General features: G+C 35.3%; 1 protein-coding gene across 6 annotated transcripts in view; it reads right to left on the reverse strand.

Annotated features, from left to right (window-relative positions):
- Nucleotides 1-14,145, reverse strand: part of GPATCH8 (G-patch domain containing 8) — a 113,413-nt gene that overhangs the window by 44,782 nt on the left and 54,486 nt on the right. For 5 of the 6 annotated variants that reach the window (XM_059906963.1, XM_059906958.1, XM_059906959.1 and 2 more), the window contains 2 exons: nucleotides 4,952-5,019; nucleotides 4,232-4,318 (listed from right to left, as the gene is read on the reverse strand). In XM_059906963.1, the coding sequence (XP_059762946.1) occupies nucleotides 4,232-4,318; nucleotides 4,952-5,019 (155 nt within the window). Of the gene's footprint in view, nucleotides 1-4,231; nucleotides 4,319-4,951; nucleotides 5,020-7,055; nucleotides 7,101-14,145 lie in introns of all 6 variants that reach the window. The other variant, XM_059906961.1, reaches the window with a different exon arrangement.

Below are 14,145 nucleotides of genomic sequence, written 5' to 3' on the forward strand. Positions count from 1 at the left end.
ATTTTGGGGAAAAGAATCAAAAAGATATTTTAGGAACTAAAAAAAGGCACTTAAAAAAGTGATTGATATATAATAAAACAATATTTATAAGTGTTAATTGTAGAATATAGGTGGTAGGTATATAGGTATTCACTATATAGATCTTTCAGTTTTTCTGTATGCTCAACAATTTTCATTATAAAGTATCACTGAAATAAAAAATAAGTAAATACGTCAGGTGTGGTGAAAAGAGAAAATCCTCTATAACATCTTCTAAGCTCTATGTTTTTTCCTTTTACATTTAAATCTTTAATCCACCTGCAATTGATTATTGTATGGTATGGGGTAGAAGTTCAAATTCACTATTTCCCATATGGATAACCAACTGTCTCAGAACCTTTTACTGAAAAATTCATTCTTTCCCCCACTTATCTGCAATACCATCTTTGTCTTATCAAGTGGTCAAATATGTAAGGGTCTGCAACTGGGCTCTCTTTTCTGTTCCATTGGTCTAACCTTGTGCCAATATCACATATCTTAATTACTGTAGCTTTCTATCTTATACTTTAAGAATGCTTTGACTATTCTTGGCCCTTTATACTTCCATACAAAATTCCATACAAAATCCTGTTGGGATTTTTATCTGATTGATTTGAAATATATAGAAAAATTGGGGGAAAACAGATACCTTTACAATATTGAGTCTTCTAATTCATGATCATAAAAAAATCTCATTTTTAAAATTCATTATTCTTTAATGCCTCTAAATAATGCTTCAGAATTTTTGCCTTAAGTCTCCCGCATCTCATTAGATCTATACCCAAGTGCTTCATGTTTTTTGCTATTACAATTGGTGACATTTTTGTTATATCCATTTTCTAATATGAAAATTTAAATGTATGATTTTGTATCTAGCATCCTGCTAAACTCCGTTATTTGTGTAACTAATCTGTAAATTTTCTTGGATATCATGAACATAATCATACCTGCAAACAATGACAGTTCTGTCTCTCCCTTTCATCTCTTGTATCTGTGTTTGTTTCTGCCTGTCTGTCTTACTGTGCTGCTTAAGACCTCCAGCACAATGTTTAATACAAACAATGACAGCAGGTATCCCTGTTATGTTTCCCCATCTCAAAAGGAAAGCTTTCGACTTTTCAATATTAAGTATGATGTCTCCTATATAGTTTTTGTAGGCATTCCATCTGGTTAAAAAAGGTCCTTTCTTTGTCAAGTTGGACAAGACTTTTCATCATGAATGAATGCTGAATTTTATATAATGCTCTTGGTTTTTTTGCTTCTATTGAGATGATCATATAATTTTTTTCCTTTAATCATTTAATATGGTTGACTACATGAATTGATTTTAACATTAAATCAATCTTGCATTCGTGGGATAACTTGGTCATGGTATATCCTAAATTGGTTCTGGTGTTTTAAGATCTGCATCTGTGTTATACATCAACGTCATATAATTATTCTTATCATACTGTCCTTGTCAGGAGTTACCATCTAGTCTCTAATTAAATGAGCTGGGAGTTTTTCTTCATTTTCAATCCTCTGGAAGATCAGAAATTGTTGGTCAAGACTGAAGTTATTTCTTTTATGAATTGTGATAGAACTCATTATGAAATTATTTGGGCTGTATGGAAAGATTTTTCACCACAGATTCAATTTATATAATTTACATATGTTAGAGAATTACCAAGGTTTTCTATTCTCTTCAAGTCTATTTTAGCAAGTTATATTTTTTAGGAGTTTGTCCACTTAAACCTATCTTTGCATTCAAAGCATAGAATTATCCATACTATTTTTATCTTTTAGTGCCTGCTGCATCTGCAATGATATCCTCTTTTTTTCATTATTGACATTGGTTTTCTATGTTCTTTTCTTTCTTAATATCACAAGTATGTCAAAGAACTAACTTTTGGATTTGTTGTATGTTTGTTTTCTGTTTCATTCTCTTTTGTTCTTATCTTTATCTTATCTTCATTATTTCTTTTCTTTAACATTCTTTGGGTTTATTTTGCTATTCTTTTGCTAACTTCCCAAGAGGAACGTTTACTTCATTTATTTCCTGCCTTTCTTTTTTTCTAAGATAAGCATTTAAGGACATGTATTTGCTATCAAGACCTAAATAGACATTTCTCCAAAGAAGATATACAGATTGCCAACAAACACATGAAAGGGTGCTCAACATCACTAATCATTAGAGAAATGCAAATCAAAACTACAATGACGTATCACCTCACGTGGTCAGAATGGCCAGAATGGCCATCGTCAAAAAATCTACAAACAATAAATGCTGGAGAGGGTGTGGAGAAAAGGGAACCCTCTTGCACTGTTGGTGGGAATGTACACTAATACAGCCACTATGGAGAACAGTACGGAGGTTCCTCAAAAAACTAAAAATGGAACTACTATACGACCCAGCAATCCCACTACTGGGCATATACCCTGAGAAAACCATAATTCAAAAAGAGTCATGTATCACAATGTTCATTGCAGCTCTATTTACAATAGCCAGGACATGGAAGCAACCTAGGTGTCCATCGACAGATGAATGGATAAAGAAGATGGGGCACATATATATGATGGGGCACATATATGATGGAATATTATTACTCAGCCATAAAAAGAAATGAAATTGAGTTATTTGTAGGGAGGTGGATGGACCTAGAGTCTGTCATAGAGAGTGAAGTAAGTCAGAAAGAGAAAAACAAATACCATATGCTAACACATATATATGGAATCTAAAAAAAAAAAAAAAAAAAAGGTTCTGAAGAACCTAGGGGCAGGACAGGAATAAAGACTCAGATGTAGAGAATGGACTTGAGGACACGGGGAGGGGGAAGGGTAAGCTGGGACAAAGTGAGAGAGTGACATGGACATATATACACTACCAAATGTAAAACAGATAGCTAGTGAGAAGCAGCCGCATAGCACAGGGAGATCAGCTCGGTGCTTTGTGTCCACCTAGAGGCGTGGGATAGGGAGGGTGGAAGGGAGACGCAAGAAGGAGGAGATATGGGGATGTATGTATATGTATAGCTGACTCACTTTGTTATACAGCAGAAACTAACACACCATTGTAAAGCAATTATACTACAATAAAGATGTTAAAAATAAAAAGGACATGTATTTGCTATCATATATCATATTGCTTTAGCTTATCTTACAAGTTTTGATGTGTAGCATTTCTATCTTTCAGTCCAAAATATTTTCCAGTTACCATTGTGATTTCTTCTTTTACTGATAGGTTATATGTAAAAATGTGCTTCTTAATTTTGAAACAGAGATTTTTAAAAATATTTTAAAAAAATTGTTTTATGGCTTGATAACTTGATTTCAGTTCTTTGAAATCTGTTGATACTTTATGACACAGAACGTGGTAAAAAATTTGTTTAAATAAATGTTTCATATATATTTGAAATTTGTTACTTTCAAAGTGATTGGGTGCATAGGTCTATATAATCATTTTGAAATTTGTTAAATGAGATGCTCCAGTCTTCCAAACATCCTTGCTGATTGTTTTCCTCTACTTTTATCAATTACTGAGAGGTATATTAAAATCTCCAACAACTGTGGTAGGTATAACATTGCTCCTTGTAGTTCTGTCAGTTTTTGCTTTATATATTTTTTTTACAGTAGAACAGATTTTTAAAAATGAATCCCTTTTCTCCTCACCTTAAGTATCATGACCAAAATCAGTTTCTATATGATAATCTTCACTAATTCTGTTTCTTATCTTCAAATTTACCTATTTTATGGTAGAGACTGGGCTTACTAAAACATCTTGAAAGGCATGTACCCTTGTCAGTCTTTTTGAAAGCTAACTTATAACATGTTCTAAGCTGCAGTTTCCTATAACTACCTGCTTAAAAAGGAAGATACTGAAGTTCTCAATTGTTTGTCATTCTTCAAACACCTCATCCATTAAAAAAGGAAAGGCTTATCAATAGGTATCAAGCTCTCAAAGGACTCACCAATTTTTACTATTACTACCTAATGTATACCAGGCACTGTGTTTTCAAACACTAATGCACTCTCCCCAACAGATAATGATACAAAGTGGTTATTATTATCTCTATAGTTTTTACAGAAGCAATAAATAAGAAAGTAACAGAAACCCGAGGTCTAAGACTAATCACCACCAAAGGTCAAACAAATGTTGCTGTCAACAGATTCTTTCCACCAAAATGAATATCTCAGTGTGAACACCCCACATGCAAGAATGGCTTCATTTAAGTACCTTGTACTTCTGTCTCAGTTCTTCCGTGTCTTCTTTTTCCACTTCTAGGACACGGCGCCGTTCGGTAGCATCTTCGGCATAATCAAGCTTAACAAAAACAGATATAATTAGTCTTAATTCCTAAAGTAACCCCAATTAGTCATAAAAAAGTCATTTACACAACTACAGTATTGTATGAAAATAAGAAACTTCTAACTTTTTGCTCAGCTACCTCTTGCTTTATTGTCACCCCACAGAGAAAATAGCATGCAAAATAGTTCATTAATCCTTTCATGCTGGTGGTTCCCAACAGGCACATGTGTTGATGATAACAGACTTTACTTCAATGTTCAATGCCAAAGAATTAGGAGTAAATGGAGAAAAATATTTCAGGCAATGAAAAGAAGATATCACAGATGACAGCTGTACACAGCTCTACAGAGACAAAGCTTCTACCACAGCAATTATTTTAAGAGTTGAGCAACACTGCCTATGGAAATGAGCACCGGGGTCTGGGTTTAAATCTGACCTTGCCTTGTGGCATAACCCTGGGGAAACCATTCAACTTCTGTATAACAGGGGCATTATTTGCCACCCACCTGCCTCAAAGGCAGCACTAAATGAGAATGTAAAATACATTTTAAAATTTCCCCTCAAAAACATTAAAACTACATCTGAATTTGAAATTAGTATCAATTTTAAATATCCCATAAAACAAGTGAACCAATGAGATCAATTTACCTCCATTTCCATGCGACCCATGCCCATGACATCATACTTGACAACGATTGGAATGGGATCTGTTCTCCCTGTAACAGGAACATATAATCAAGGTGAGATGCAAAGCTAAGTCAACAGTTCGCTTTACACATTGGGTTTGGGTGGTTAGAGATCTTGCCTTGGAGTGCAGAGACCAGAAAGCTACAGTGAACCAAACACAAGCCATTCTCACAGCTTACAACCAAACCTACTTCTCCCAGTTTAAGCCCAACTAACCACCTTGGTTGACCTTCCAGTTGGGGATGATTCCACATTACTATGGCAAAATTAAATAAGTAATGCAAAAGCACTTCCTAAGCAATGGCACCAGGAAGTTTAAAATCAAAAACATTAGAAATTCCTTTTTAAAAAGACCTCCAAATAACTTTCCACCAAGAATCACTTCACTCTTACTGTCCACTGACATCTTCCCACACACACTTTTAAAACTGGTAATAAATATCTCAACTGACATGTTTAAATCGGAAGAGCACAGTTTCAAACATGATACAGGAAAATTCAATAACAGCAACTCAGAGTGTTTAATATTTTTTTATATTCAAAAGATGCTTTACAATTAAATGAGGTGGTGAAAAAAATTAAATAGAAAGCAACAGTTAGTTGCCCTTAGGAACAAAAAATAGTTTCACTTTTAAACTGGTGCTCTGAGGTCCCATTTTCCAGAGTGGATTTAACACTGGCTGTGGCAATCAGTAAGCTGTGAAAAGGACTAGTTGCGAAGAAAATTGACTTTAAACTAATTGATCTATGCTGGAGATTTTAAAAAATGTATATTTAATCCACTCATAACCAGCCAAACAAAGCAAAATGGGGCAGACAAGCACTTTACTACCACAGCTGTTTTACATCACAACTTGCGCTGTTTATTGTGATGTAAGCCCACTGAAAAGAGGACTTACCTTATCCGTTGTATACCTTTAGTGAAAAAACACAATGTTTACTTCCCTCATCATTTCACTCAGGCTGGTGTAAACAATTGTTTTTTTATTTTTATTTTTTGTTACACACACATATATATTATACCTTTGGGCTAAAAGTTGAGTTTTGTCAGGCTAAATCTGAGATATTACCAAAAACAAATTTGGAAAAAGAAAAAAGCAATAAAAGCCATGATCATGACTAGGATTAGTCCAGGAGGAAAAAAAAAAGAAACTGTTTCCAAAGCGACCAGCAACCACTTGCATCCAGTTGCTCTGTATTTGTGGGATTAATTTGTGTTTCAAAAAGTAATGAAAAACAAATTCAGAAGTTCAATTACTTATCACCAATATCCCATTATTGCTTGTGAACAATAAGAAGGTAATTAGGAACAGTGGGAAAAAATGTTTAATAAAGAACATCTCATGCCAGAAAAGAGAACAAAGTTCTAAAATACAGCCGTCTTTTAGATACTATCAAATACTGCCAGTTAAACAAAATAAAAATGCATTATTATGCCCAATGGTATAATAAATAAGCAGTGACTGCAATCTTTAGCAAAAGAACCAAATTAAAGACAGGTTATAAAAATGACTTCCTAGGTGCAATATCACTTTCATAACGTCTCAATCAGGGATTTACTGGTAAAAAGAAATGGTCCAATGAAAGAATTGAAAAGAAATGTCAAAGTAATTTTACTTTTTTTTAATTTGATATCTTTTTCAGTTTGTCAGAATTTGCTTTGTAAGAAAATTTGGTATAAATTCATTACCTCTGTAAACCCCTGTTATAAACTCTACATTAGTACTTTTGCCTTCTAAGGCAGTCAAAGTTTGTTTTAATTTATTTATAGATTGCAGTAGCAAGTGCTAGTGCCCATTATATTGTGGGGAAATCAAGTTTTTACAGTATTAGAATTTAATGTTTTAACTGATTTTTTTTTTTTTTGGCAGTTCTAACACAAACAGATACATCCCTTCTTAACATTACCCTTTAATGAACAAGGATCAGACAAGTTGCATAAGGAAAGGAAAGGAAAATGAAAAAGACCAAGCAGAAGGATGAAGGCTACAACAGAGAAAGTAAGCCTAACATATTGGTGCACTGATGACAAAAGGAGTAATTCAGTCTGAAAATAAAAAATTACCACTGCTAAGTTTACCATCACCACAACAAGTCCAGGATCATAATGCTGTAAAAAAGAAACACCATTTGTTAGGCAGAAACCATTAGGGTAGGAAACAGGCCTTCTAGGAGGCAGACAGGATGGGGTAAAGTAACAATTGGGCTTTGTCCCTCCCCCAATTTCAGCTGGGGACACAGGAAGGACACTTTGTGCTACAGCAGTTGTTTTCATACTGGTTAAGTCAGGGTGTGAGATTTTTGTACTGCTACTTGAGAACATGAACAACCTCCTCTAAAATAATGCAGGGGGAGGGGGGAAGGTGGGAGAAAGTGAAAAAACTAGCTCTAGCTTCCGATCTCTCATTTAACTACTCATCCTGGTAAATCAGTACTCACGGCCCAAGGTGGGACTTTTTCCTTAAAGAAATAACATCAAAGACAGATCAACTGGACAGTGACCATCATCAAGTCATTTGCTACACTAAAAGAACTCTAAGAGGATTTGGGGGGTGGAGGGGTTCATCAAGACCTTACTGAAAATATATAATAAGTAAAAGGTCTGGAAAATAACCTTAGATCTTCAGTGCTTGGAAAACTTATGTGCATTTGAGTTCTGTTATGAACGAATAAAACTCTTGAAGGAGTTTTCCTTAGAACTTGTTTCCTTTTAATGAAGTCTTCCCAAGTCCGCCAACATCTCTCTTTCTGCACACAACAAAGCCAAGCTTTGAAGAACACCAGTAACTCCAGAGAAAGTGGCATCAAAATGGCTGTCACATTTACAATTAGTCCACTCAGAGGTAACTCACAGAAAACAAACAGTCTGGCTTTAAAAACAATCTGAAGGCAACATTACTGCCTGCGCCAAATAGTAATTTCTTTCATTAGAGGCTCCTGACCAAGGAAAAATCTCACTGGGAAAAGACACTGAACAATACATACAGGAAGAGGTTGCAGCATTTAAAAAAAGAAAAAAATTCCCTCAATTTATTCATTTGTGATCAATGATAAATCCTATCATAGAGCACATCACTGTGGAACATCTGAATAACAACCTATAGTTATGACTTTTCAAAGGGTAGGTAGCAACAGAATGTTTGCTAATATAATATTCCCTAGAAAACTCAACTTCTTTTTAAAACGAATGAAATCCAGGTTCCCTATTTCTTGGTTTCTCTTAACAGGGACAAATATTTCTTAAAATCCATTAAAATAAGAACATTTTGTTGTTTATTTCATTTCAAAGGAGGCAACTTCAACCAGAACACTAAATACTTTCCTTAAAAGAAACTGTCCTCTTCAGCCAAAGATCTATATATAGATACTATGATTGTGATCTAGCCTACTGGACAAGGGGGGAAAAAGGAAAGAAAACATACCACATCTAGAATGTTCCAACACCAATGTATTCATGTGATGGGGAAAAAAATTGATATTCATATTTTCTAAATCAAAATTGTAAATCTATATACAAATATCAAATCATTATGTTGTAAACCTGAAACTAAAATAATATTGTATGTCATTCGTACCTCAATTAAAAAACTTTTTTAGGGGCTTCCCTGGTGGTATAGTGGTTAATACGCCTGCCAACGCAGGGGACACGGGTTTGAGCCCTGGTCCGGGAAGATCCCACATGCCGCGGAGCAACTAAGCCAGTGCACCACAACTACTGAGCCTGCGCTCTAGAGCCTGCGAGCCACACCTACTGAAGCCCACGTGCCTAGAGCCTGTGCTCTGCAACAAGAGAAGCCACCGCAATGAGAAGCCCGTGCACTGCAACGAAGAGTAGCCCCCGTTCTCGACAACTAGAGAAAGCCTGCGCACAGCAATGAAGACCCAACGCAGCCCAAAAAAATCAGTTAATTAATTAAAAAAAATGTTTTAAAGAGATGGAAAAAACTTTAAATGATGTTTCGTTAACCAAACAGTATTGTACATTCTATATTTAGAAGGTAGGCTTACTTCTACAATGACAAACATGCTAAAATGTTCACATATTCATCTCTTGCTAAAATGTGATGGTATTATGACTTATCATAACTGAAGAGAGAATAAAGCTAAATACCAAAATCCACTGATCGCTTATAGCCACACTGTTTCTGAGAATAATCCCTCACATTAATCAGTTTTGATTTTGAAACACTTAAGGATATACCAATCTACAAAACTGGCCCAAAGAACTGGACTGTGAAGAAATAATTTTTTTTTTTATACAAACACTATTTTTTTATTTTATTTTTAAAATTTATTTATTTATTTATTTATTTTTGGCTGTGTTGGGTCTTCGTTTCTGTGCGAGGGCTTTCTCTAGTTGCGGCAAGCGTGGGCCACTCTTCATTTCGGTGCGCGGGCCTTTTCACCGTCGCGGCCTCTCTTGTTGCGGGGCACAGGCTCCAGACGCGCAGGCTCAGTAGTTGTGGCTCACAGGCCCTGTTGCTCCGCGGCATGTGGGATCTTCCCAGACCAGGGCTCGAACCCATGTCCCCTGCATTGGCAGGCAGACTCTCAACCACTGTGCCACCAGGGAAGCCCTATTTTTAAATTTTTTTTTTAAGATTTTTTTTTTGATGTGGACCATTTTTAAAGTCTTTATTGAATTTGTTACAATATTGCTTCTGTTTTATGTTTTTTGGCCGCGAGGCATGTGGGATCTTAGCTCCCCCACCAGGGATCGAACCCGCACCCCGTGCAGTGGAAGGTGAAGTCTTAACCACTGGACCACCAGGGGAGGCCCACAAACACTACTGTTAAACAAACTAACTCCAGGAATAGAACAACTGGGAAGAAAATATTAAAGGACAACCATAATCTGGTAATCAGCACACTTCAGAAACAGAAGACACGTGACTTCTCCACAGAAATAAATTAGAAATGAAGAAGCTTCTGAAGTGATTAAAACACTAGTTGGATATCAACAGAGGTAAGAACACCCAATTTACCTCAGCTGCCTTTTCCTTTACTGAGATTCACTCAACAACACTTACTGAATTGCTACTATATACCAAGTACTCTTGGAAGGCTTTGGGCATATGGCAGTGATTAAAACAAAGTCCTACACCCCATGAATTACCTATAATTAGGCAAAATAATCTTACCAATTTAAACTTCTGGCACGGGGGGGTGGCGGGAAGAACACTTGTGGAGCCAATGCACATATGGTTCAAAAAGTTTTTAAATGTCTAATGTTCTTTTAAAGATGTTTAAAACTGTTTTTAAAGACTGACCCCAATAAAGCAGAAGTAAATATAAATGCCATCAAAAATAACACAACATTGTAAAGCAACTATACTTCAATAAAAATTAAAAAAAAAAAAAGCCATCAGAGAGTCACAAAATCTACTTCCAAAAGGCCACTGAACTATAAAAGCCAAGAACCTCACCTGACATCTTTACATCTATTTCATACTTTATGCAACTCAAATACGTATGTGAAAATCAAGAATACTACAAAATTAGGATGGTGACTATTCTCTGATTTGCAAAACTATTCAAAATAAGACTCTATAGTAAGCTATGTTAGTGTGTTTAAGTATAATTTCATTTACTAAAACAGTGATTAGATACAACTTTCAGAAATACTTCCTGGGTAAAAAGTGGTACGTTTATTTCCAAATCAAAGCTTCACTTTTGCAAATTTCTCCTGAAAATAATAGTCTTCAGTAGCATAAGAACAATGATTACTTTCAGCATCATTTAGATATTTTTTCCTTAGGAAACATCAAGCATATTAATTATTCCCTATCGAGTTTCTAAGGTTTTTTTTTTTTTAAAGGCTTCCTACTCAAAAGAGAATCCAAATTCTCTAGCACTACAAAAACTAACTATATTCTTGTCACAGCCTGTTTAATGATCTATACAACAACCAGGTTATTTTGATTTTCAAACACAGGTGTTTTTTTAAGAGCACAGAAGTTTAACTGTGACCAAAAGATCCTTCCATCTTCCCAAAGTATCAGAGCTGCCTTCTAGGAGAAAATAGTTCAGTTTTAATCATATAATCTAATATATTAATAAACAGGGACAGAGAAGGGGCAAAATAAATTATAAATTAAAATAAAGTGTTAGAATCAGATTGTTAAGCCTGGAAAAGATATCTCATTCAGGGGTGACATGAGATACTCAAGCCCTCAGGAGAGGTAATAAAGGGAATGCCTGAGGTACCATAAATTAAAAAAAAAAAAAAAAAAAAAAAGTCACCTAAAGGAAATCATACTTTCACTCCAAATTTAGCTTAAATCACATCAACTCACTGAACACTGCCTGCTTCATGCTAACCATTTGGTAAGATAAAATCAATTTTTTTTTATTTTTTTTATTTTTAAAACGTCTTTTTACTTTTTTTAAAAAATTTAATTAATTAATTAATTTATTTTTGACTGTGTTGGGTCTTCGTTTCTGTGCGAGGGCTTTCTCTAGTTGCGGCAAGCGGGGGCCACTCTTCATCGCGGTGCGCGGGCCTTTCACTGTCGCGGCCTCTCTTGTTGTGGAGCACAGGCTCCAGACGTGCAGGCTCAGTAATTATGGCTCACGGGCCTAGTAGCTCCGCGACATGTGGGATCTTCCCAGACCAGGGCTCGAACCCGTGTCCTCTGCATTGGCAGGCAGATTCTCAACCACTGCGCCACCAGGGAAGCCCCAATTTATTTTTTAAATGAGAAAACCAATTTAATAAATAAATTTCAGGGTAAAATAATCTAAAATATGAGGCATAGGGGGAGAAGGTAAAACAATTTTAGGTCCTTAGTTTTTTAAAAATGGGGGAACACTTTTGTGCCCTGAGTTTTACTTATGTTTATATCCTGAATAACTGACACAGTACTGGGACATAATTTGATATAACAAATTAAAAAGCATTTGTTGACTCAAGAGAATGAACGTGTTCATAGTGGGTCTCACCTTGTTCAGGTATAAATAAATATTTAGTCATCAGAGCGCTTTCTACTTGATGCCACAAGATACTGATGATTTAACTGTCTTGTAATCAATGAATTATTTTAATCAAACAGAAGATATATGCTATATTATATAGGTCTCCATATCTCAAAAAATATATAAGCTAATATAAAGAAATAGTTGAGTTCTGCATTACTATTTATTACAATCTTGTTCAATTTCTTTTATCTATCATCACTCATTAGCAGACAAGAAGCAGGCACCAAATGTTTAAGGAGTTAGACAGACTTAATGGTCTCTAAGGTTCACTACAATTCTTAAGTTTGAAGAGTAGAAAATATTTTGGGGAGTTACGTAGGTAGTAGCCAGTCCTATGGTACTGTAATAATCCAACAATCCAATGCCTTCTTAGAGTTGTATCCTCTTACTATTGGTTAAGTACTTCCATTAACTACACTGAGAATTTCTTAATATTCCAGGATCACTCTATAACCCCAAAAGACCTTCCAGCTTCATTTAGATTGCTCTTCCTTCACTCTACACATCAACCCCCTCCTCAACTCATCTTTAATTATTTTCTTTCTATATTTTTCTAGGTAGTCCCTAAAAACGCTGGCTACAAAAACTCAGTTCTCCAATAAGGGAATTTCTAAACACTGTGTGACTTTTGACAATCAGCACATGAGTCTCAGCAGCCTCTCCTGCAAAATGGAGATATTATCCTCACTTTCAGGATTGGCATGTAGATCAAAAGAAACAACAAACAGAAGATGCTTTGTGAATCCTAACGTTTCACTATAAATCACTATTTAGGATGCTGTTGAACTCTTAACACTGTCATCTTCTTAAGGCCTCAGAAAATTAAAAAATCAATTTGTTCTTTCATTTCCAAAACTGGCAATAAGTACCTTAAAATTAAAGACACTCTTAAGAAGCTGTGATAAATTTTAATGTTCTACCTACAATTTGGTGATAATGAAACAACCCTATTTACAGATGGAGAAAATTATTACCAAAGTATTACCCTCAAATCCTTCCCATGTTATCATTCCATTAACAAAAGAGTGACCACTGAGTTTGAAAAGCAAGGTTACACAAATGTTAAATCCAAGCCAAAAGAATGAAGCATACTTTAGCAAGACCTTCTCCAAATTAAACATATAGTACAAATCGTCTAAGAAAATTAATTAAGCCTAAGCAAAACAGAATAAATTAAAATGCTTACTATTTTATTATTAACTGTCATCTGGAGGAAGACAATAGCACCTATGTATGTGTACTGAACAGCAAGTTATTAATCCATAGTATGTCAAATTTGTAACAGATGAAGTCCACGTGGAATGTAGGAGTAAATTCAGAAAGTCAAGTAGATTGAAATTACTCAAAAATCCTCCTTATTTCCTCTGAAGTCTGCTAAAAAGCCCAGAGATCCTAGGTCATCCACAGAAATTTTCTTTTCCAGTTCTAAAGTCTATGATTCCATACAACTTTGAGGGCATTTTTGTCTCCTCTTAGTTCCTACTTATCAAATATTGGTTTAACTAGTGAAAGTTTATATTTTCAACTATTTCCACCTGATTGGACTACTCTAATTACAATGAAATCACTGTCACTCTATACTTCTAATTTTAAAAGTTTCTTGGACACTCCACTTTCTTGCCAAAGTAAGAAACCAGTTTCCACACAAACCAATTTCATTTTAATCATGCAAATTAACCTAGGGCAAGAAGTCCATAAGTAATAATGTTGGAAACAGTGTAAATCAGGCTAAGACTATAAGAAAAATAAATAGCATTATACTAATTCGGACTAAAAATTACTAATATATTTTGGATGAGCAAAAGAACCAACTGTCTACCCTACTTACTACAGTCAAGGTAACATTCTTAGAAGCTTATTTTATTTATATGGTCCAAAGCAAATTATTTAGGGAGCCTGTTTAAAATGTTACTTCCTGAACCCCACCCCAGACCTGCTGAGTTGTGCTGGTTGGGAATCCACATTTACAAAAAAAAAAAAAAATTATATATATATATAATTTTTTTTTTTTTTTGGCTGCTTTGGGTCTTCGTTGCTGCACGCGGGCTTTCTGTAGTTGCAGCAAGCAGGTGCTACTCCTCGCTGCAGTGCGCGGGCTTCTCATTTGTGGTGGCTTCTCTTGTTGCGGAGCATGGGCTCTAGGCGCACAGGCTTCAGTAGCTGCAGCACATGGGCTC

The sequence above is a fragment of the Balaenoptera ricei genome, chromosome 20 (assembly GCF_028023285.1).
Source record: "Balaenoptera ricei isolate mBalRic1 chromosome 20, mBalRic1.hap2, whole genome shotgun sequence".
Classification (NCBI taxonomy): domain Eukaryota; kingdom Metazoa; phylum Chordata; class Mammalia; order Artiodactyla; family Balaenopteridae; genus Balaenoptera; species Balaenoptera ricei.